Below are 24,477 nucleotides of genomic sequence, written 5' to 3'. Positions count from 1 at the left end.
TAAACAAAACAGGATGATAATAATAGTAGTAATTATAATAATGATGATGATGAATAAATAAAATGATGGGCAACTTTCAAGTAAAGTATCGTAAGCCTTGCCATGCTGGTTCAGGTGAAGGGGGGGGGGTGCATGAACAAGACCCCGCCCACCCCAAGCTAGGCCACGCCCACCCCAAGCTAGGACACGCCCACCCCACGCTAGGCCACGCCCACCCCAAGCTAGGCCCTGCCCACCCCAAGCTAGGCCCTGCCCACCCCAAGCTAGGCCCTGCCCACCCCAAGCTAGGCCCCGCCCACCCCAAGCTAGACCCCGCCCACCCCAAGCTAGACCCCGCCCACCCCAAGCTAGACCCCGCCCACCCCAAGCTAGGCCACGCCCACCCAGCACCAGGCTCCGCCCACCACGCAGTAGGCTCCGCCCACCCCTCACCAGGCTCCGTCCACCCCAAGCTAGGCCCCGCCCACCCCAAGCTAGACCACGCCCACCCCAAGCTAGACCACGCCCACCCAAAGCTAGGCCACGCCCACCCCAAACTAGGCCCCGCCCATCCCGCACCAGGCTCCGCCCACCCCGCACCAGGCTCCGCCCCCACCCCTCGATTCAACTCTCCGTCACGTGCACGCTCGGGCCAACATCGACGAAGCAAGCCTAACGACATCAACACGACCTACGTCTAACTAATGAACGACAACAACAACAACAAAACCCACAAACAATTGTGATGGGCAAAGTGGAGGCGGGTGGTGGGTGATGGTGGGAAATAAAGCGAGAAAACATTGGGAATCTATACAATAACGAGATTAATTGGAGGATGTGTCAATGTGCAGGGTAAGGTGGGGGGCGTACCTACACTCCCCACGTGTTCAAAGCTATCATTATTATTAGTGATTACGATTATATCTGATGTGTGTGGGGGGTGATGATGATGTGCAGGAGCTTTCTTGCCACCACAATGCACAGAGAGGCTGCCCGCCTGAGAAGATGTTGCTGAAGGGGCCATCCATGTAGTAGATACGCATACATCTGTCAATACGTGACCCCCCCCCCCCCGAATCCTATAGAACGGCCGATATTTAATCCACGAAGAAACGACCAAGGATCAATAATATTAACGCGTTTAAGCAAACAGTCCACCGCCGGACGAACCAATTTGAAAACCAATGTAGACAAATTATTATCGAGGCTCACCCCCACCCCCGTTTCCTATGCGCACATTGTCATTAGACCCCCCGTACGTAAGCTATGTGTTTGGGTTAACCCCCCCTCCATGCGTACGGACTAATTGGATGGCCCCTAAGGGGAGATGCTCGCGACAGACACCCATCACACCACGGAGGGAGGGGGCCCGCTCAGTTCACACGAACAGCAATGTGTAGAAAGACGCGCAAAAAAGCACCAACTCGCTTAGAAAACAAAACAAACAAAAACAACCGCAAAAAAAACTCTCACACTTTCAAGTTCTCAAGAGCGCGGTGGCACTTTTAACTAAAAACATATTCAGGTAATCAATTGATAAAAAAAAACAAAAGGGGGGCTTTCTTTTTAGTCTCCCCACTTCATATGTATGTTTTTGTTGAAGGGGCAATCCATTAAGTAGGTACGCAAAAATCTGTCAAAACCTGATCCCTCTCCCCCTCCCATCTGCGTACGGACGCCTGACCCCCCCCCCCCCCCTGAATCCTATAGAACGGCCAATATTTAATCCACGCAGAAACGATCAAGGATTCATACTATAAACGTGTTTAAGCAAACAGATCGTCCACCGCCGGCTGCATTCAAGAATTAAGTCGCGTACCTTGGCCACTTATGTTTGCCGAGCTGCGTGATAGCTGCAGTCAGGGGCACGGTGGCACACGAGTGACACCTCTCCCACAGTCCCACTTCTCCCGGTAGTACTTGTTGTCTGACAGCTGAAGACGCTGAACTGTGGCTCATTTGAAGGCCAATGTAGACAAATTATTATCGAGGCTTCACCCCCCCCCCCCGTTTCCTATGCGTACTAACATTATCAGCAGACACCCCCATACGCAAGCGTACGCGTTTGGGTCAACCCCTCCCCCCTCCATGCGTACGTACGAAATGTATGGCCCCTAAATGTAACAAAAAACCCACAAATAAAGTCAGCGCGACTGTGGATTTCTAAAACGGCCCTGCTAAAACGGGAGATGAATCTCGGTTTGCTGTTACCACGTGGCCCAACTTGGGAACGCTGAAGCACAAAGCTGCCGCTGCTGATCTTACCACCCCCCCCTCCACCAGAATTCTCTGAGACCCATGTAAGAACTGGCAGAGGATCCATACACTCTTTGGGTACTTTCGGTAAAGTCACGTAGGTATAAAATAAAACAATATACCTACGTGACTTTACCGAAAGAACCAAAGAGAATGGATTCCTGCAGTCACGAAAGCTTCAAATCAAGATTGGCAGAGGATCCCACCCGCCCCTTCCTTGTCCCGGAGCATGATCGCGTTGACGACGACGACGCTCCTAATCATTGACACGCGGTGGTGGTGAAGAAGGAAAAAAACCCACCGCGCTCAGCACAAACGCGTTGAGCGGGTGAAGGCACTGACTGCAGGTACATATGCTTGTTGTTGTTGTTATTACTACCACCCGAGGTTTGTGTTTGTTTGTTGTTGTTGTAGAACTTACAGGTTATATGGGTGTTGTTGGGGTTGGTCTCTCTCTCTCTCTCGAGCTTTAATGTGGGATGGACACGTTTGTGCAAGCGTGCTCATGTCACCGTTTCAGGACGCAAGTGGAAATTTGTGACCTTGAAATGTTACGCTGCAAACGTCTCTCTCTAGCTCCAAGTGATAATCACAGCAGTTAGACACCTTCAGCAGTGCAGTGGCACACACACATACATACACCGCATGTCTACGCGCACGATACAATAGGCTCAACCTAAACCGGTACTGCTACGTGTCATTTGAAGAAGTCTTCTGCCTGGAGTTGATATGCACGGATGGACAGTGATAGTTCTCAATGCAGGATTCGTCTCAAGTTGGGATAATAAATTAAAATCGCATTAGCTGCAGACACGGGTAAGCGTGATGCACGTGTACTGCACCCAAGTGACGTTTTCCAATTTGCCTTTCACCACTTAATAACAACAGATGTCATTCACCACGGAGTGACCGTGGCGTCACCACAGCACTTGTGCCAGGCTATGCGCACTTAGTAAGCCACGCGAAGTGTCAGAAGGCTCGCTGGCTGGTCACGGGACAGACCCAGGGTCGCCACTGTTGGTGGGTGACTGCCTCCAACTTCCCAGGTCAATAAAACACAGATTTAGGTCGTTCTCAAATTCCCAATATCTCCGCTGTAGCAGGCGAACAGATAAATGGCGTCTGTGCAGGACTGCCACATTCTAAAACCACACAGGGGCTCTGCAAGCTTTTCCTCCGTGTGCCTGGCCAAGGCGACGTTCAATAATCCTTGCCAGGATAATTTTAACAAATTATAACAAATCAACGAGGGGGCCCCCCTTCTTGCAAAGGTAGGGGAAGGGGGGACAACCAGGGCATCCTTCCACCACTTACACACACAAACATACGCATACGCACACACGTACGAGCAAAACCTCCGTGCCAGGTACGAATCTCCACTACTAATCCCAACATTATTCAGCACACATTCCTTTTAGAGCGGCCCCCTCTGCTCTTCCAGTCAGTACCAAAGGAATAAACATGTTTGCCACCACTCCAAGTACAACTACAAACACGGTCTGGATACTTGGGTTTACAGAAGCCCGGTCTATTTTTTTTGTTTTTCTTGACCGCGTTCCTAAAACTGTGGGGAGTTTTTTGTTGTTTTGTCAATAACAGTCAGGCCTCGTGTCAAGGCCCTCTCTGGCAGGAAGAGCATCGTCGACGGCGCACCGGTCCAGTTCAATCTACGGGACTGGCCGGTCAGGGTCTCTCTCCTCCCGTCTTCCAAAGCAATGCATAAATATACATTATTATTTTTTTAAACATCAGCATAAATTACAAACCGGACTATATTACAGTGAACCCACAAAAAATTCTACCGGAGCTGTACACATTAAAGGTAGCACATTAGGTTTTGTACTGGACCTGTCGGTGCCAGGCAAAAAGTTTTTTTTCGTGGTTTTTTTTTTGGTCGGCGCGGTAGTCTTAAGGTGCGGGGCGTGTTGGTGGAGGGCGCGCGAAGAAACGAAAGCCTCCGAGACGACGCTGGACCGAGGAGATGCCACGTGGTCTGTGCACCGTCGGCGCTTGGAAGAAATCTGCGCAAGCAAATGACGCGGGCTACCAGAGCCGTTGTGAAGGTGAAGCAACTTAAAATCTGTGACGGCTTTTGCAATTATAAAAAGGACTCCCCCCCCCTCTCCCTCGCCCCTCCCCGCCGCGATGTTTGTTTGTTTTTTTCTTTCTTGCCATAAAATTGAACTCTTCACATTGCATTGATAAATTAAAAGTGATGCTTTCGCAGACTTTTCCTGGTTTAGGAGGCGAGATCGCCTCAGCTCCCCCCAACCCCCAAACACACACCACACACCTTCAACCACTCCAAATCCAAAAACTATAGACCCTCCCCTCCTCCCCCTCGACGACCACCACCACCCGACACCATTCACCCCGACCCTTGCGTTTGTTCTCCTAAAACCTTTTGCCTCCTATCCAAGCACACCGCCATCCCCGCCCCAAGCAACGAGTTGCACATTTTCACATCGACGACCAGAGCGCGGCCGCAATCAACCCACACGCAGCCAGGATTCAGCTCCACCGGGGCGTCTCGTACCGGAGCCTCGCCACGCACACGTGCGCCCGTCACTCCCGCCGCGCAGAACCCAGCAGCCAGATACCCCGCAACCGCTGGAGCCCCCCACAACACCCAGCCCCCCCCCCCCCCACCACCGCTCCACCCATCAGAGCACGGGGCTTTGGGTCAGCTGGAACTAGGGGGGCCGGGGCCTCGGCTGCCCTCCTAAAGACGCCGCTGGCCCGACCACATTTTGGGGGAGCCACTGTGGTGTAAGGTGGCGTAGGAAGGAAACCTTGGGGGGGTGGGGGGGGTGGGGGGCCTTCCCGGGAGCCTCCTCCTGCCGCCCGCTCCCGCAGCAACCTCGGCGCGTGGCTCGGGACGCGGGCGTCGGTTCGTCGCCGCCGCTGTCGGCACGTGGAACCCCCGCTGCTGCGGGAGCGGTGGCCATGGTCGCTCTCGTTTGGTCCCGAGGGCCCGGCCGAGACCGACGGGAAGAGGCGGTGCGGGGTGGGCGGGTAGCGATCGCGGAAGGCCTTCATAGAAAACCCAAGTCCGAGGGAAAGCGATCCCGTTGCCTCGATTCGCAAATAGAATAATAATAACGATAATATTTATGGGGGGGGGGGAGGGGGAAAATAAAACTACTTATTTCCGCTTCATTGTTCAGTCCAGTCAATTCTGAATGCAGGCAGCTCCAAAGCAAAGATGTACAACTTGAAAAAAGCAATTTTAAAAAATGGAACTCTCCAGTTAGATCGCTGTGCCGCCATCTTCACGTCTCTCGAACTATGTACAGTTAGCGATGCAGAAGCTTGAGGCGTTGGAATCAGTGTTAAGAACAGTCTCTTTCAACTCCCTGAAGCCAAATCTTGGCGTGACCATTTGTCAACTTGATGCACTGGCTCCTAGCCCCGGCCATCTCCTCCGTTTGTCACAAAATGCGACGGTTTTGCTCCCTCCTTCCTATCTCTGCTGAGCAGCATGACCTACTTGTAACGCTAGGCCGTAACGTTGCCATTATCGGAATAAAAAATATGCGTCGTGAGGAAAAAAATGGCATGAGCAACAACAAAAAAACCCGAAATAAATAACACTTAATAATTAGGAAGTTAAAACAAACACTGACGAGGAATTACACCTTGGTCGACGTTTTTGGCTGAAAGGTTGACCGAAGCGTATTGACGGCGGGGGTTTGAAAGCTGCAAAACGTTCAACGCAGGGCGCGTCGATGTGGCACCTCCATCGCTGATCACCGCCGAACCCAGCAGCGGACGCTCGCGCGGCGTACGGAGGACTCGACACCGACACTTGTGTTCCCGTGGCCCGGCTGGGGAATGAGGGATGGAGGGGGTCGGTGATGAAGAGGCTCCGTCTATCGTTGCAAGTGGTGACGGGGAATTCAAGTGATCGCCTGCGCTGCCACGACCTCGCTTTTTGTTTCTTCCTCCCGCCCCGGCTTTTCCGAAGGCGCGGTGGCCGCTGCACAATTGAGACGCGTGCCGTACTGCCGGGACGAACCGCGCCGCGGAGAGGGCAGCCTCGTTTTACAGCGGAGTCCTTGGCGACACGACATGCGCTCTCTTTCTCTCGTGCCGTCACAGACAGCGCACAGCAAACAGCCCTAAGATGCGGCTCCTTCTGGCATCCTGTCACATCCGAGCGCGGAGATGACTTTTGCCGGTTTCCAAAACCGCCGTGAAACCAAGCTCACTTATAATCTTGTCAGGAAAATGTAAACCTGCTGCTCTCCCTTCGCGCATCCCCCGAAACCTCGGCGGCTGCGAAACGCGATCCTGCGAAACGCCGCCCCGTGAAGAGAGGCTGGAGGCGCCGCGGGCACAGGTCGTAGTTTCTTCGTCACGCTCCGACTGGTCGGCATTTGAAGTCGGTGTTGTTGCTGCCGCTGCTGCTGCTTGTGTTCCAGACGCACGGGCGTGTGTGGGGGGCAGTGGTGGTGGCGGTGGTGGGGGCGTCTCGTTTCACGTGGGGGGGTTTCTCTCCCTAAGGCCTCTCGCACTCACGCAGGGCGCGGCGTGGGCAGCCAGGCTGTGACGGATGGCAGCTTTAAACATTCGTCGCTGTTAAAAACCGAGTCTTTAACTCCACAGTCAGCTTCTGCTGTGGAAACCAGTGGCCCGACTTCGTTTCTTCATTAAACACAAATGAAATAAGCGAAAAAAAAATAATCAAAGACAAATCCTAAACGAGACAATTGTGAAATTAACAGCAGTGTTTTACAGGTGTTAAAACTACTCCGCACTTAGCGGGTTTAGGAGCTGCTGCAATTTCTACTTGTGTGCAAAGTGTACTTTTTTTCTCTCTCTCCCTCCTGTTAAAATCGATTTAAAATAATAAAAATGATAAGAAATCGTCGGTGAAGCGAGTCCGGCTTCTACGGCCTTGTCTGCCTTGTTGGCGCGTCCATGCCACCCGGGTGTCGGCATCCCCGGCGCTGCTCACTCCCACACGAGCGGAGATGGAGGCATCTCCGATGGTTGAGCCACCGTGGAGCTGTGAGGGTTAAACACAAGGTGGGGGGGGGGGGGTGTTGGTGGTGGTGGTGGGGAGGGGGGCAGGCAAGGGGGGCAGCAGTGAGGGCCACGCCAGGGAGTGACGACGATGCGCCCGCACCGGCGAGCGAGCCGGTGCTTTGGGAGGCGAGGCTCGGTAAGACCCACACGGCAAAAGCCAAAACTACTGGGCCGCGAGGTGACCAGAAGATGCCGGTGAGGTTGAGCGGGTTCCTCGTATTCCGAGGCGCGGTTTTTCAACGGGCAGTCCCGGCTTCTACACCACGTGCAAATACTCAACGAAAAGGAATTGGCCTAAGATTCCAATTTTCTTATTTTATCTTTACAGAGCCCCTTTTTCGAAAACGGCGACACAATAGAACGATTTGCATGCGCACCGGGGCGTGACATGGGAGCGTCGTGGTCAGACCTGACGAAGCTCTTGAAGGCCGCAGACTGCGGGTTGATGCAGAGCGGAACCCTCGATGCCTTCTGCTGCTCCAGGATGAAATGGTAGATCATTTCTAAGGTCAGAACAGAAAAACAAAAGCATGCAGATGAAGGCACGACGTGGACAAACATCTCCCGTGCCGGCCTACACGGCGTGTTGGCGCAAGCGTTGTTAGCGAGCACCTCTCAAAAGCACGGCAACGGCGCCTGCCGGCCGCCGTGTTTTATACCGGTGTCACGGTCCGAAGAGAAAGAAAATGTACCGACAAATTATTCCATCGAGAGGACAAAGACAAAGATCCCCCGTGTAGCCTTAACGGACTGTTTGGGCAAGTGCTGTTAGCGAGCACCTACGAAGGCCGGAACGGTACACGAGGGGGTAGGTGGCCAGCACCACGCCCGACCGCCTTTGTCTCCCATTGGCGATATTTACACACCGCACCAGCTACTCAATTGAGGCTGTGTCGACCTAGGGGAGGCCCAGGACCGGGTCAGATAATAATCGTCACTCATGTTGGTTATGAGCGGGAATCGAACGCGAGTCGCCGGGTTCGTAGTGCAGCGCGCTAACCGCTCCACCACCACTCCCTGCTATCGGGAGAACACATGGCAACTCACACACAACATCGCCCCAGATGTCAAACCACTTACAGACTACGTCCGTGAAACGTAGCGCATTCGAGAGAGCCTTGCGCTATGGGAACTAATACCAAGTGAGTGAAGGCGATTTGTGATTTTAAGGTAATTTTTTACTTCGAACGTGCAGCGCTCTTCCCGTTCGATCGTGCTTCTAAAATCGCGTGGGTGCTTCAGGACGTCGATTTGCACATTGTATGCTGTACGATATCAAGTAATTCATGATGTGGGTTGATGTCGATGAAAAGACATGAAATTCAGTGAAAATTTATGCAAGCTGGCAGGTAACAAATGATTAAATGAAAAAACAATATTATTTCGCTCACGATTTAAACGTGAAAGTGCACGCGAGGGGCTGAACAATGTGAGCTTATGGAACGATTGACACAGATCGGGATAAACAATATAAATTAGGCAATAGAAGCAAGGTCAAACAAGAATCTACAATCTTTCAACTGCGCTTTCGAAGAATGACAATCCACAGAATCATCACGGTGGTGTGGTGTGGGCCAGGGTGGCTCGTCATGTGGTCAAATACACAGGTTACGGGGGGGGAATCCAAAAATAAAAATCAATGACGGGTGATAGAAGTGAGTAAATGGCTGGGTGATTGCTGTTCGGAGAGAAATGCAGGGTAGGGATGCCTCAATGGGTGAGCCAACAGCCTTCCACGATGATGATCCTGCGGTGTCTAGACAGTGTCTAGACAGAGCCCAGACAGAGCCTGGACATTGGGTGCCCCCCCTGGGAGCCCCCCCCGCCCCCACCCCACCCTCCGCGTGGACTCCGCACTGATTAAGAGATGCGTGACGCTGTTGGGGACGCCCGCAAGCCACAGGCCACTGCCAGCAGCGACGGCAAGCGGCGCTCGGCTTGGCAGATTCACAGCGCCGCAACTCTTGAGAAACATTTAGTTTTGACGCCTCCAAGTGCCGGTGTGACGAAGGTGAGTCACGGTGACGACAAAATGAACAGCGCGAGAGGCGAGCTGGCCGCACGATGGTTCACGACAACAAAATAGCCGCAGATTGATTCTAGCGAGGCAATAACGACACTTTTGAAGGGAGGACAACTTAACGGCGTAGGTTCCCGCCGACCCGTCTCACCTTCACCAACCGCTGTCCACGAGAACGCCGGCGAACATTGCGAAACAACGCGGACGTCGCGCTCACGCACCGCATTCGAGATCCAAATGTCGCACCCTTCTGGCTTTGACATCCTCGATAGACATTGGTACACACATATTTGTACCATCTTATTTGACAGGTACTTTTCTACTTTACCGAGTGTTGACATCCCCAGCGTTTAACAGTACTGTTTTTTTGTATTTGGATTTTCAGCCAACACCGGTTTAAGTCGAGGTACACCGATTGTTCTCTTGTACATTGACGACATTGGCCAATTTCTCTTGTAGCCCCGCCCACCACCCCAACACGTGACATTCCCTGGTTACCACATTCAGATAAGCCCCTCCCCCCCTTACCTTGTATTTAAGGGCTGGTCTCTTGGAATTTTGCCTCACTTGATGCAGTAAATCTAGCTGTGACGGTCCCACCTGATGACGGAGACTTGTGTTGCCGCCGAAACGTCGTGATTTTTTATTTTATTTCTATTATTACTTTTAGTAATTTTATTTTTTACCTACGTGACTTTACCGAAAAAACCTAAGAGTATGAATCATTGCAGTCACGAAAGCTTCAAATCTAGAATTAGTGGTGTAACCATCAAATGCATTAAGAGCATCAATGGGACGATGCGCGCATCTCCTCCGTGGGGTAAACATTCAAGGCAAGCGCCACAGTTGTGCGACTGTGGCCACGCGACGCAAATTATGGACCATAGAATAAACCACCGCAGTCTGCGCTTCCTGCAATGGAGGAGTGGGGAACAGCAAGACGCCACGAACTCTCTCTTGAAGCCCTCTCGTGGCTAGCAGAGCTCCACACCGGCATTCAGATGCTGAACGTATTTGCCGCCGTCGTACCCGAGATTAGAATGTTTCTGACTTACGACTCAATTCCTCGATCGGTGCGCGTCCCAACTTGGCGCGTGAAACACGTCGACGACGATTACTTCACCTCTCTCGGCTCGGCACCTCATCGCCCGCCACGCAAAGTAACCACGCACGCGCGCGCCATCGATTTCCTCCGCCGGCGAGCCGAGCACCCCCCCCCCCCCTTCCGCTGACCTTTGACCTGCCGCACAGACGTGAGGTTCTTTTCGAAGGAGTCGTCGAAGCGCGGGTTGGCGGGCGGCTCGAAGTCGCCCGTGTAGACGCGCCCGGTGCCCGCGCTGTGGCAGCAGCTGCACATGCACGTGTGGTAGCGCAGGCGGCCCTCCTCCAGGTACGGATGCGCCAGGGCGTCCCGCGCCGAAATACGCTTCGTCTGAGGACGGGAAGGCGCACCGCCGGCGTGTTTAGTTTGTTGCCCGCAGTTGACTCTCGTAGGGTGCGTAAAAAAGTTCTACATACATACGTACAAGCAATAGACGCGACCGCGCGGGGTTTTTTCGACGGTTGCACTGCACGGCTGCGCGTCGTGTTTTTCGCGCCATACCCGCGACGTTGCCGCTCGCAGCCACGTGCGCGCAAAACTCCCGACGCGTGGACCGGGGCATCGGACGTAATGTGGAACCGTGTGTGGTGCAGCCCGACAGAAAACATTGCAGAGTAAGAAAAACGTTTTGTTCCACGAAACTATGGATGTTTTGAAGCAATGTTCTCCACCAGATTTGATTTATGCCAACTAAAGTGCGGAACAAATTTAATGCGATGTTTTTTTTTGTTGCCAGAACTCAGTTGAATCTCCGGCAGCTGCCTGGACTCGAAGCCAGGGTCTCAGCGGTGCCAAGCTCAGCGCACTGACCTCATAACCTCTAGAGGTCAACCTTTATGATGTATTTTAATTGTAAAAAAAACTCGAAAAAATTATTACAAATTACATGCAAGTGAACTTTCATTCGTGAAGTTAATCTTCAAAAATATATTTGAATAAAAAAAAAAATCAGTACCGCCGATTTGTTTCGCCGAATCGGCGACGCGCAACTCACGGGGTCAAAGACGAGCATCCTGCAGAGGAGGTGCACAGCCTCATGGGTGGCCTGGTTGGAGAGCGAGTAGAGGGCGGCCAGGGACGACTGCGGACCCACACAGAGCAGCAGAACACACGACACGGGGGAATGAGGCACGCAGCCCAGGGGGCGCGAGGCACGGCACAGGGAGCGTGTCGGCGACAAGACGGAGGTCACGACGACTGGCATTTGTATCACGCCCATAATGTAACAAACACACATCTCAGAGCACAGATGTTTTTAAGTCTAGCGGTGGCGGGGGGGGGGGGGGGTCCCTGATGACAGCTGCTCCTGTGAGGCACAAGGTGAACATAGCACCGGCCTGAAAGTGGGCTTGCCACAGCGCGAACCAGTCGGGATTTACCACACTCGGACAGAAACACAAGCAGAATCCTGATCTAGGCTGGAGGGATCCGATGCGGACACTCCTCCGTCTTCCGACAAGTTTCACCGATCAGTGCGAGTGTCCCGCCGCCTTCTAGAGTCGTGCTCGCAAAAAGTGTGGGGGGGGACCGGGTGGAGGAGATCGCTTCCCGGTCCACCGTCAAAATGCAGCCCGTTGACGCGATACGCCGCCGGATGAGGGCCCCGCCCAACACCGTGCGGGCCGCGAGGAAGTTATCTGACCATGACTTCACCGCGCTGGTCAGCGTGGGTTGTTTGAAGGTGGTGGGGGGGTGGGGGAAGCGCAGGACAGCAACGGGCGTTGCCGCATTGCCCCTCCGCTGCTCGTAAAAAACGCCTCTGCCGCACTTGTGGCACGTGGCTCTGTGCGATGCGTGGTCGCCCATCCAAGCCACAACATTCACAATCTGAGTAGGACGTTTTGCCAGTAATTGCAACCAGCTTCATCAGGCGACAGCCAGATTTGTGGAGAAGTCCACCCGTTTCGTTCCTTATATAGGAGGCGTAGATGTGGTGACCACGCTTCTGCGCTCTTGCGCAAAGTTGGGGAGGGGAGATTAATGAGTCAACGTACATTATGCATTATGTGAGCCCTTAGATATTGTCCTTCCTATCTATTGCGTGTATTAAAATAGCCATACCAACCGTAATCCCTACTGAAGTATGCTGCCCTTTATAGGCATGCATTTAAATAATGTCTTATTTGATGACTAGCTTGTTTGCCCGTCCAAGGACGGGTGTATATTGCCGTAAATCTTAAATATTAAATAGAAAAATTGTTCAGCTCATGATTATTAATGCGGGGGTGGGGATGGGCCTCATGTGGAGTGACGTCACGCACGGGACACACACACACACATTCTTGGCTCATTATATTAGTAATTCGCTTCCACGCAGCACTAAGGCGGTAGTTGTCCGAACGGCTAAAATTACTTTTATTTCCTTAAATTTCGTTAGATTCTCCAATTAGTCTTGGCCAGTAGGAGCGAGTTTTGCACAGAACTTCAACATCAAAATCAATTGAGTGCCCTTGTTGGCACCGCGTGTTCTGCTACTGCTGACAGTTGTGTGTGGGAGGGAGCAGTCATATTTCACTGATGTTCTTTTAGTCTCGTGCTGATCATTCGTCCTAACAGTTTGCACACGTGCAGTTAATCCTGTGCACACCTTCTGTTGATAGCTTCGGTAATACATCTTTTGTGGCAAGGCCCACAAACTGAGCTATGTCGCTCTTTTTCATGAGCGAACCGGCCATCACAAATGATAGCGCAACGAAGTGGCTTATCATTACGTGGACATGTATAGCAGCCGGATACTCGTAAAATGCGTGATGCTGATTCTAAATGTGGAGGAAAAAAAACTGAATATCCGGAGAAAAACCCACACGACCACGGGGGTAGACATACGTGCAAACTCCAAATATAGAGGCGTCAGGGTCACGATCGAACCCACGACCTCCTGCATACCACCCGACGTATTTAACCACTCGGCACCGCGGTGAGATGTTAAATAATTAAGAGGTCACCTCTCGGGGTTTAACGATGCCAGAGTAGGGTTGGGCACTGTCAACGTACAATGTGTTCTTTTAACGCTCTGCAACTAAGCTGTCCGTCCCACGGCGCACGAAAACTCTCCTAACAATGATCCTCTAGAAATGAAACTTTTACACAAAGGTGGGTAGCTGTTCAGGGACTCGCCCTAGAGACATCAGGCCAAATTGATCCAAGGGTTCCAAAAATTTGAGGCACAGAGCAAAAAACAAAAAGGACGACTGGATTTACAAATATGAATACGTGTTTTGCCCCGACAGCTACCCCTGTCAAGATTCCATAACGGCGATTAAAATACTTCCAAAGGTAAACGCACGCCGCAAAGCGTTGCATAATCCATTGCGAATGTCGTTATTTTTCCAAACGTCTTGAACGTTTTGATCTTGGATGTGTTGTTCAGTATTTAAGCGCTGAATTATTGCAAATCATTTCTATTTACGTTTGGTGACGAGCAAAAATGTGTCTCTTTTTCCCCATTTTATCTGGTGATTAATTGTTGATGGTTGTACAGCTTGTCCTGAGGTATTTTGAACCGTACTTATTTGCAAACCCAGGCCTCCCCCTTGCCAAGGAGCTCTTGACTTAATGGCCTCTCCCCGCCTGGTCACGTTTTGTATGGAAGGGGAACGGTGGCGCAGTGGTTTGCGCCCTGCGCATTCAATTCCATCTGTTTTTGAAACGGCAGCAGCGAGTGATGTCTGATCTGAACCAGTCCTGGGCAACCCCCGTCCTTCTGCAATCCACACTGACCAGCGCGGTCAAGTATGTTTAAAAACCCCGCCATGACCCACGTGTTCAAGAGGGGCCCTTCATCCATCAGCGGACCGACTGAGCGGTGTACAATTAGAATTGTGCACGGCCAACCAACCATGGGGATCGTTAAACGGTGTGCGTGACCAGACACCTGAATTAACTACCGTACACAAAACTAGTTGCCGCCACGAACCCATCAGCACGCATTGCTGCAGACTATCATGAGCGCTGTCCATTCTGCATTACTGGCCTTTGGCTCTGTGTCCCAGCAATAGTGATTCAAAAAATATATAAATATATAACAACATTTCGATTTAAAGCTTTCGTGACTGCAGGGATTCATCTTCTTGGTTCTTTCGGTAAAGTCACGTAGAAGGGAAATAATAAAATAATAAAAATAAGTCACGTGGAAGGGAAATATTAGAATAAAAAAAATAGTACATAAAAAAATTATTTTATTACGTTTTTTATTTTATTATTTCCCTTCTACGTGACTTTACCGAAAGAACCAAGAAGATATAAAAACATGTTAATCCATACGAATGTGGAATTTCAACTCGCGGTTCAGGGCTTTCAAGGAGACGATTAGCACCAAGCCATGCTCCGTCGAACAGAATAACACACGCGGAGATCTGCGATACTTGATCTTGAAAGAGCTGATGCGAGTCACGCACGGCAGAGGTAGTAGTTAATGCAGGGCGGCTGCGACTGTGACAGGGCAGCGGTAATTATTACGAGGCAGTGGTAGTTATTACGAGGCAGCGTAGTAATTACAAGGCAGTGTGAATGATGGGAGGTAGTTGGGGTCTTTATTGTTTTTTTTATATTTGGCACATTTGTGGGCGCTGCTTGTGTCGCTGGGCCCGGACGCGGTCGCGGAAGCAGCGCCCGCCCGACCGCCCGACCGCCCGCCTGTCACCGCTCAAAACTGATCATCGCCGGTTCTGTCCAGGGAACGACGCCCTGACCACCCGCGGGCCCAGCATTGGGAACGGTTAAATGGGAGTCGGAGTAAAATGTCTCCCGGCAGAGACCACCGGCAGAATTCACGGTTTTCCACTTTAATCTACTCATCTACCACACACAGCTGAAACGGATTGGCCAAATCTGGGTCGGCGTGCGTCTCTCGCACGGGGCGCTATTATTACGGGCGCCAAGGGGGGCGGGGGGGGGACAGGCAGCGTGCTCACCACAGCGCTGGCGGATATTGGTGCCCCCAAGACCTCAATATAGCGCCGGTAGAAACTGCAAAAGTCGGTCGTGGTTTCATTTAAATTTTATGTTTATACTGACCAACGCACACTCCAGTTCAGGTCCGGCAGTGCTTTTTTGTTTCTCCCCCTCCCCCCCCCCATTCTTCAAACATTAAAACACGTCAAAAACCGCATGCGGCAACTGGGTTTAAAAATGTAAACGTGCCTCAATCTCCGATGCTGGCCTGGCTCAGGTTGTTGTTGCGGTTGTTTACCCAGCATAGGCTCCCTCACCGAGCCTCATGGCTCGCTTTTTTTAGGAGGCTCCTGCCACGTTTTCGCGCAAAGGCAGAGATGATTGCTACGTACCGTATGACGCCAATCAAGTGATTTGCGGGCAATACATTTTTTTTCCGTATATTTCAAGTGACAGCTGGTGCACAGTATGTCAACTAAACTTGTTTCACAACAACACGGAGGTACAGAGACTGCGGAGAAGTCTACATTTCTCTGAACACAGTTTTGCAATGACGGTCGTCACAGGTGAGCTGTCAACAGACTGCTTCTCTGGATTCCACCCGGGGTATTATTTTTGTTTTTAACCACAGCGCTTCCCATGATCTCCGCTGATGCATGTGCACATACACACACACACAGAGACAGAGGAGAGTCGAGTCAAAGACAGAATCACCTGGAGAATGCTGCAAATGAGGGTTGGGGGGTTACTCTCTGGGTTCCACCATCCCCTAGCAAGCAAGGCAGAGTTCAGTAAAAGATACGAAGATAAACGTGTGGGCCCTGCGATTGTTGGCGCATGCCACTGCTGCAGGAGGAGCCAGCAGAGCCCCCTCTGGGAAGAGGTGCGACTACCCACACTTTGTCTCACCATATGCGACCTGCGGCATCGACAAACTGCAGCGTGCCCACTTGGACTGCTGGCAGGACAGAGGCGACGGGAGCGGTGTAAGAAACTTGCCGCGACGGGATATTGAAAAACGGCGACCACTGATCGCATCGCATTGCCCGGTGCGAAACCCTCAATACACCATGGCAGCTTTCACCGAGCGTTGAATAGACAAGCGTGGAGCACGGCTCGCTCGTGCCAAACTCCGCGCGGTCGTGCAGCTCTCTGTGTGCGCGTCTATATTTACGATATTTAAGCGCTTTTTCTGGAGTAGGAATAATAATTTAACAAAGGAGCTTTGACGTTTTTTTCACGTTACGGTTTGCTTTGAAGTCAACAGCGTTTTTGCCAAAATGACAAGGCAAGATGATATTTCATACACGCACCAAGATTGCTTGCTACTAACTAGTAACGATTTTTATTTTACCAAGTGAGGCTCACCGAGCCTCTACAGCTCTTATGCAGAAGCGACGTGGCCACAAATGATAGCTGAATCAAGTGGCTTATCACGTGGGAATGCATCGCAGCCAAAACGTGGAGGGAAAACACCGGAGGACCCGGAGAAAAATCCACGCGACCACGGGCAGAACATGCAAACTCCAAATATACAAACGCAAGGGTCGGGATTGAACCCACGACCACCCTGTACACCAGGCGAGGTAGTCAACATCTCATAGCCACCGTGGCGTTCACTTGCGAGATGCGTGACGATGAACTCAATGTTTTTCTGAATGCAGTGAATGATTGTTTATTAAAATTTCTATTCCCACGCCACCTCTGTCCGTCCGGCAGTGTAAACGGGTTGGCACCGGTTGGTCGATCGGCAGGTTTGCGTGCGATGGGGTAAAGTGTGGGGGGGGGTACCCCCCAGGGGTGCAAGGACCTTTTTAAAAATGGGGGGCTATGCAAGATACGACTGTGGGCTCCCCCCCCCCCCCCCCACATCATGTCCCTCATTTCTCCCGACTCGCTTTTACTGAAATAGCTAGGGTTATTTTTACCCCGTACATACTATCATATGTAGGCTATAACTACGTATATTATTTTAGTTGAACGGGTGTATTGGGTTCAGATGAAGACAGTCCCACATTGACAGTATTAATAAAAACTAATATTTAAAGGTACAATACTCACAGTTAAGTTATTGTGCGTCTTGCTTTCACGCCGGGCCACTATCACTCTAGGATTTCCTCAAAAGGGGGGGTGGGATCGCACAACCTGATGCTGTTTTATTGATACGATCGCCAGACGCGTTAATCGCCGGGCTTGCTGCATCATAGACGGCAGGTAATTTTTGACGAATACATTACAAACAAATCTGAACATTTGGTTACTTGTTTATCCGTTGATTGGGGGCCCACCTCTTGTGGCCGACTTGGGCCCTATGCGTCGCATAACGCTGCCACATACCCCTCACACCCCCGCCCCCCCGGGTACCAAGCTGTCTGGCCTGTGTGGAGGAGTAGGCCAAATATGCTGGAGGAGGGAGGCGCTCACGAGAGATTCCTCAAGCAGTGATGCGAGCAAGATGGTTGCTGTGGCTGCGCGAACACCGTTTACCGATCCTTGATATCCACACGCGAAGAACGAGTGAAAAAGTTAAAGCGACATCTTCAATTATGAGATGGCAAAATTGCAGATTCGCTTCACATTCCACAGCCTGTCAGATTAACATTTTACCGTAGTGTTTCTATATTTAATAGGTTAAATTCTCATTGAGATACACAGTATGTCCTTGGCAAGAGATTTGGGTTGCCGTATTTACTCGGCAAGTTACTAATTCGTTTTGCACTATTATTTGTCGTGAAAAATGACGCACTCAAATCAAATTATCAGCACGCTTGTCTTTGCCTGCCAGCGATATCAGATTTATAAACACTCACTTCTACAGGATGGTCAGTGGATTGGTAGTTCCCTGCAGAAATGTCTAGGTGGCTCATTGAATCATCGCTATCATCATCATCTGCTATGATTACCGTACTCCATTGCTGGACGAAGGCCTCCACAATCTTTTGCCATATCTCATAAGTCTTGCGATGCCAGCGGTCCATCCAGCACCCGCACGCGAGCTGGATGACTGCGGACACCCTCTATATACGCATGTCAAACTTCTGTCGCGCAGTACATAGCCAACTGCACGAATCGGAGGTGAGCGCACTGGAATGTCAGCTTGGCGAAAAACCGGCTAAAGTTGTGTAAGGAGATGATCAACCACAGGACATATTTATGCACTCACTGCACCCGTAACCTCAAAGCCATTTCCCGAAAAAAAACGTTCGTTTGCCGCCGTTTTCACGAGACCCACAAAACGACGAAGAGCGTCGCGCATTTAAAAATAGTCCCGATGTTCCGTGGGACTAAACTGACAGCCCCTTTAAAATTAATCTTCAGCTCTCAGTGCTTAAAAGCAGCCGAGACAGACAGACAGAAGTGCAGCCTGTGGCCTGCTTTGGGGGTCTCTAAGCAGGTAAAAAAAAGAGGACATGGGGGGGAGGGGGGGTGGTGGAAGGAGGAGCAGGGCAGTGAGGGCGGTAGGATTCAAGGACAGGGGATTGATGCCTCAAGGGCGCGTGGGGGCGAGGAGGAACGGCGGAAAGAGAGGGGAGGAGGGCGGCACCGTGAGCGTGAGCTCTTAATCCCGGCACGCCGCTTCTCCACCAGCTTAGCCGCCGCGTTCGTGCCCAGGGGTTTTTTTTTTTTTCCTCCCCACAATAATGGAAAAACACCACGTGGAGAATACGGGGGGAAATGATGAAATAACGTCAGATTTGTTGTCGATTCAGTTACCAGAGTCGCTCGCGTGAAGTTTTTTGTTTGTTTGTTTTGTTTCCCGTATACCCTCCTGGAGAATCGCAGACCTTCCTGCACGTGGGCCCAGACTCTTTGGAGTAAGAGCACCATTTTGAAAGAGATAAATATACGAAGAAGGGTTGCAAACTAAACCTAAGCCGTTGAACAGCCTTTATATTTTACGATAATCACCCTGAGCCGGACTGCTAAACCTGCCTTAAGCAAAGCCGCGTTCCCAACCGCATGGCGTCCAACACATCACTGACGCACAACCGTTCGCGGATGCTTCTTCAAACCCCATCACCATCACCCATCGTCGCCGCCATCACCATCTCCACTGCATCAGGGAAGGTAGGCCACCGCAGGGCCAACCACCTCGCTATAAATCAACTGCAACACCAGACCTTATTTCCAGGGCTTTCCTTGAAGGTTACCGACAATAAACCTTTCCCCCCCCCCGCCCCCTCCTCACAAATCCGCCTTAACGAGATTTGCTCCAGCTGCTCAGTGGTTAACCCAGTTCTCCGTGCTTTGGCCGTCGGGGCAACCCTTTCTCGATTTGAAGCTTTCGTGACTGCAAGGATTCATATTCTTAAAATTAATAAAAGAAAAATACTTTTATTAATTTTAATTTTTTACCTACGCGACTTTACCGAAAAAACCTAAGAATATCAACCCTTTCTCCTTACCCGGTCTGTTTTTCGGTACATATCTTGAGACAGAGAGAGAAAAAATAAAAACCCCCACATGGACCCACTGGCCTCCACCAAACTCACAGCGGCACAGGGGCCCAAGCGACTCCGCCGGTTGTCCGGCGGGACGGAGGCGGCGCCGGCGGCTCGCTGGCGGATGGTCGAGGTGTGCGCGGCGGACGCGCGAGAGTGCTTGGCTCGCGCGTCCGCTGGCGGAAGGGCTGCCACGAGAGGGAGCTGGGGGGGGGGGGAGGGGGATGCTCGCTCAAAAGGGCATTCTAGCCTACGCTTCCGCGCTGGTCAGACGCCTTGGAGGAGATGGGAGCACCCCAGACTTTGCCTCACCGCACGTGACCTGCCGATCGACTAAACTGTGGTGTCTACTGCTGGGTGGAGAGACGTGGGGGAGGGGGGGGGGGGTTGCATGATTCTAATCGACCTCAAACCCCAGTCAGTGGTCGAGTCGGCCATTCATCTCGGAGGCGGTTGATAGGACGCGGCCCACCTTTTGGGGAGTCGAGTCGCGGGTTGTGCGAAGGAGCGGCTGACAACTGACGAAGGAAGGAAGGCGACTGGGCACGGGGTGCAGTGGCTACCGTGATGGCCTAGAACCCCCAGCGAGCGGGGAGCCATTCCTGGCTACACACGAACGTTTGGCTACGTTCGATTGCGAAAGAAGTTCAACAAACACACGTGCTTTTTTTTTCGATTCAAAGCTTCTTTCGTGACTGCAGGGATTCATCTTCTTGGTTCTTTCGGTAAAGTCACGTAGAAGGAGGAGAAAAAAATAAAGATTTTTTCTTGTATTTTATTATGTTTTTCTTCTTATTTTTTTCTTCCTCCTTTTTCTTCCTTATTATTTTATTATTTCACTTCTATGTGACTTTACCGAAGGAGCCAAGAAGAGAAACACACATACGTAAGTGCCAAGCGGGATCTCAGCGTGTCCTGCGTCTATGCAAGACCGACTCGCCTTAAAGGAACACGGCATTCCCTCGTTATTCGCGAACTTGCGGTTTGCAATTTGGAACTCTGTACGACTGAGAGAGAGAGGAAGTGACGAGGTAAAGTAATCTTTAAAAAGATTAGTTTTCGTAGGCCAATATCGTTATCCGCCAAAAGTGTGCTATCACGAGCATCTCCGGAACAAATCCCTCGCAGATAACGCGGGAAACGCTGTACCTGGTGCGGTGGTGTGAACATCAGCAACCAAGAGGGCAAAAGTTCCACGGGCCTGGTGCTGGCCACTACCACCACCCCCTTGCGCCCCCCGTGCGGGCCCTCTTTAACAGGCGCTTAAGAGTTCTCACGCCTCTCACACCGACAGTCCCGTCTCACCTGCTTGTGAGGGCCTCTGAGAACGTGAGCGCGAGCTCCCTCGCACGCCGTCCTCATCGCCTCCATGGAGGGAGTGCCGAGCAGGTCCGTGATGAGGTCCAGCTGGGGGCGACAAGACATGGACGCGGAATCAGCACCGCCATCGTCAGCGTCGTTGTCAGCGTCGCGATCGCAGAGGCCACAACAAACAACGTCACCGTCGCCGTCGCCGTCATCAACATCCCTTGCAACTTTCGATTTAAAGCTTTCGTGACTGCAGGGATTCATCTTCTTGGTTCTTTCGGTAAAGTCACGTAGAAGGGAAATAATAAAATAATAAAAATAAAACATAATAAAATAGTTCTAACGACGTTTCTGCCACAACGCAAGCAGCCACAAGCAGCCGTCCTCAGGTGAAGAACAGGTCTGTCTTTCCGACAGACCTGTTCTTCACTTGAGGACGGCTGCTTGCGTTGTGGCCGAAACGTCGTGAGAACTATTTTATTATGTTTTATTTTTATTACTTCCCTTCTACGTGACTTTACCTAAAGAACCAAGAAGATGAATCCCTTGCAACGCCGTTTCCCGACTCCAATCCTTGTGACCCTGCCAGGACTTTTCTGGGGTCGCCAGGATTGGAAATCTTGAGAGTTCGGAAATCGTGATAATTCATTCTGTCGCCGGGGAGGGCAGGCGAAGTGATTACAGCCCTATAATTGCCCTGACGTGACAGCCAGACAATACATCGGGGACTATTGCCATTTGCAGCGGCTAACCGCCATACACACGTAAAAGCCCGTTTTCGTCTGCGTAGCTGTCAGAGGGCAGTGCCGTATCCTTGTCACCCAAGCTATGATGACGACGATCTCCAAGCTGCACCACATTTACCCGCACCAGACACAGCCAAGCCAGAGCAGTTCTAGGCCAGACGCTCAATTGGCCGTCGTGATTGCATTACCTGCAAATAGTGTTCGGACGATGGATGTTACCGCTGAATACGACAACGCCGTCGATTATTCTGCTGCCGGTGTTGACGCTGCTGATAATGACGCCTGTGCAAATGCTGTTACTGCTGCAGCCAAACAATGCCGCAGGCGCTGCTGCTGCTGCTTAAACTACGGAGACATTGCCGCTACCGCCTTAGCAAAGTGCAGGGGGCGGCCCGTTTCTTTCACTCCCAATGTCGACGGTCCCAATGTCCGTCCCGTTTCAAGCGGCTCTGAACAATGAGCGGGCCGCGCCCCGCTGACTAATGTCGCCTTTGGGATGTGGCATTCTGTACACGGCCAAGTGAGCAGCGCTAAGTGGGCGTCTGCCGTGACCTATTACAGGGCGCCGATTTTTTTTATTTTTTATTCACCGTCTCGCCATTTCACTTTCAAGAACGCCACCACAACGAGACGTTTCGCAAACGTCCGTGCAAGTTGAATGCTCCCCCTCGTCGTGAACCGGACCCGTGACGTTTGTTCCACATCGCGGGCTGATGCCGCCGCTGCGACGGCTCAGACAAAAAAAAACGACAAGAGGCTGCTGCCCAGGAGTGCAGACGCGCAAACTCGCACGGCTTCGTTTCCGTCCATCCGCGGGCCGCGAGGGACGTTTGACCGCACTTCACCGCGCTGGTCGGCGTGGGCTGCCTACTGCAGCTGTCGCTTGCTCACCAATGCCTCAGGACTATCGAGGCTGAAGCCTGCTTTGTCTTCCAAAAAACCTGACGGGACCGGGCACATTCAACGACTTGTTGAAACTGAATTACTTTTGTCAGGTGGCGACTGTAGCAGCCTCTAGCGACTGGAGGTGTTCATGAACTTGTTGTTTACGCTGCGGGCAATGAACACGAAAAGACGATGATTCGTACGTGCGAGATTTGATGCCTATATATTTGCACGAGCTAAAGAATCGTTATTCATCTGCGAATGGACGCGTCGTTGTTTCACCACCGAGGCATCGGGTCGCTGTTTTCTGTGAACGTGTGTAAAGCGAACGAGACGGCACGCACGCTTTCGTCGTAACACATTCGCTCTCGTAATTAATGACAGGTTATTTAAACGTAATAACAGGGCTCTTTTACGATTACCGCGCGGAGTCGCCGCATTTCGAAAGAATGACCTTCTCCGGGATATAGAGGGAGGGCTTGTAACAGGAATAACAGGATATTCCGCTGTCAATTCAACCATGATCACAGCACTCTACACATCGCAGACGGAGGTCTCTCCGGACCAGACGTTGTCCTCTTTGGAATGTGCTGACCTGCATCGCAGGTCATTGGAAGAAAAATCCATTTGGAATGCTCACAAGAGCTGGAAAAATCCCCGTGCGTTCAGATGATGGCCCGCGGAAAGGAGATTTCACAGAACTACTTCTGAGATTCCCTCCAAGCGAGACTCTTTTCATTCAGACGAGGTGGCCGCGCTTTCCCCACTCGCCGAGCTCCGGGAGAAATCCCCGCCGCACCGCTGTCGACGTAACGCATATCTAATTGTTCCGGCTGGAGGTTTTGCAATTTAAATGCGCGAGAAAGAAACATTGGAACGTTGCACGATTGGAATTACACCGAGTGACAGGAAGAGGCGCACACGTAGGAGAACGCGTGCGGGTTATTGGCAACGTAAAAACTGTCAGGATGAGTGGGCTTTGTGCAGGTCACATCACGAGAAGGGAATGACGGACAATGGTCAAGGATCTAATCTCGTCTAATTCTATATTCATAGAGCACCTTCGCTCAAGGCGCTTGACATAGTTTAAAAAACTAAACGGTGACAGAATGGAATTATTTAAATGGCAGGGGGGCGTGCAAGGTTTGCGGAATGAGTGACCGCGACAGAGGGGTAAACCTGGGGATCACCAAACGTTAGGGGAGGGACATGAAGGAGTGGATGGGCGATTGGGAGGAAAGAGGAAGAGAATGGGCGACGGAGAAGAGGCGAGCGTCGAGCAAGATCCTGCAGGGTTACGTGGCCGTCTGGTCGAGAATGGCGGTCAGGTGGGCTGCCACGGAATGGTAGGCGCCTTCGCCGGGCCCTCCTTGGCCACACGACACGGGGTCCCCTGGGGGCGGGGGGGTGGTGACTTTCACCGCCGCATTTACAACCGCGATCCCGGCCGCACCTGCTGGATGGGGCTCTGCGCCTGGAAGAGGATGCGTCGTCCCAGCAGCTCGGCGAAGATGCAGCCCACGGACCAGATGTCGATGGCGTTGGAGTAGTGGCGGCTGCCCATGAGGATCTCGGGGGCCCGGTAGTACTGCGTCACCACCTCCTGCGTCATGTGCCGCGCCTCGTCCGGCTCCTCCAGCCGCGCCAGCCCAAAGTCGCAAATCTGCGCGCGGGGGCGAACACGCGGGGGGGTGGGGGGGGGCGACACGCTCGCTGAGGAGGGGCCTGTCACGGGAGCGACTTCAATCCGTCGAACGCGCGGCCTTGCGGTGCACGACGCAAGAGGCCTCTCGGTGCGGGGCGACGATGCAGGGA

General features: G+C 52.0%; 1 protein-coding gene across 1 annotated transcript in view; it reads right to left on the bottom strand.

Annotated features, from left to right (window-relative positions):
- Window positions 1-581: 581 nt before the first annotated feature.
- NLK (nemo like kinase) overlaps window positions 582-24,477 on the bottom strand; it is a 172,614-nt gene continuing 148,718 nt past the window's right edge. The window contains exons 6-11 of the mRNA XM_061562117.1: window positions 24,116-24,325; window positions 21,029-21,130; window positions 11,383-11,469; window positions 10,520-10,718; window positions 7,676-7,769; window positions 582-7,246 (exon numbers count right to left, since the gene is read on the bottom strand). Of these exons, the coding sequence (XP_061418101.1) occupies window positions 7,192-7,246; window positions 7,676-7,769; window positions 10,520-10,718; window positions 11,383-11,469; window positions 21,029-21,130; window positions 24,116-24,325 (747 nt within the window). The 3' untranslated portion in view covers window positions 582-7,191. The remainder of the gene's footprint in view (window positions 7,247-7,675; window positions 7,770-10,519; window positions 10,719-11,382; window positions 11,470-21,028; window positions 21,131-24,115; window positions 24,326-24,477) is intronic.

The sequence above is a fragment of the Lethenteron reissneri genome, chromosome 28, assembly GCF_015708825.2.
Source record: "Lethenteron reissneri isolate LAM-NWPU_2019-01 chromosome 28, ASM1570882v1, whole genome shotgun sequence".
Classification (NCBI taxonomy): Eukaryota; Metazoa; Chordata; class Hyperoartia; order Petromyzontiformes; family Petromyzontidae; genus Lethenteron; species Lethenteron reissneri.
The sequence above is the reverse complement of the archived record's forward strand: the minus strand, read 5'-3'. Positions and strand labels throughout refer to the sequence as shown.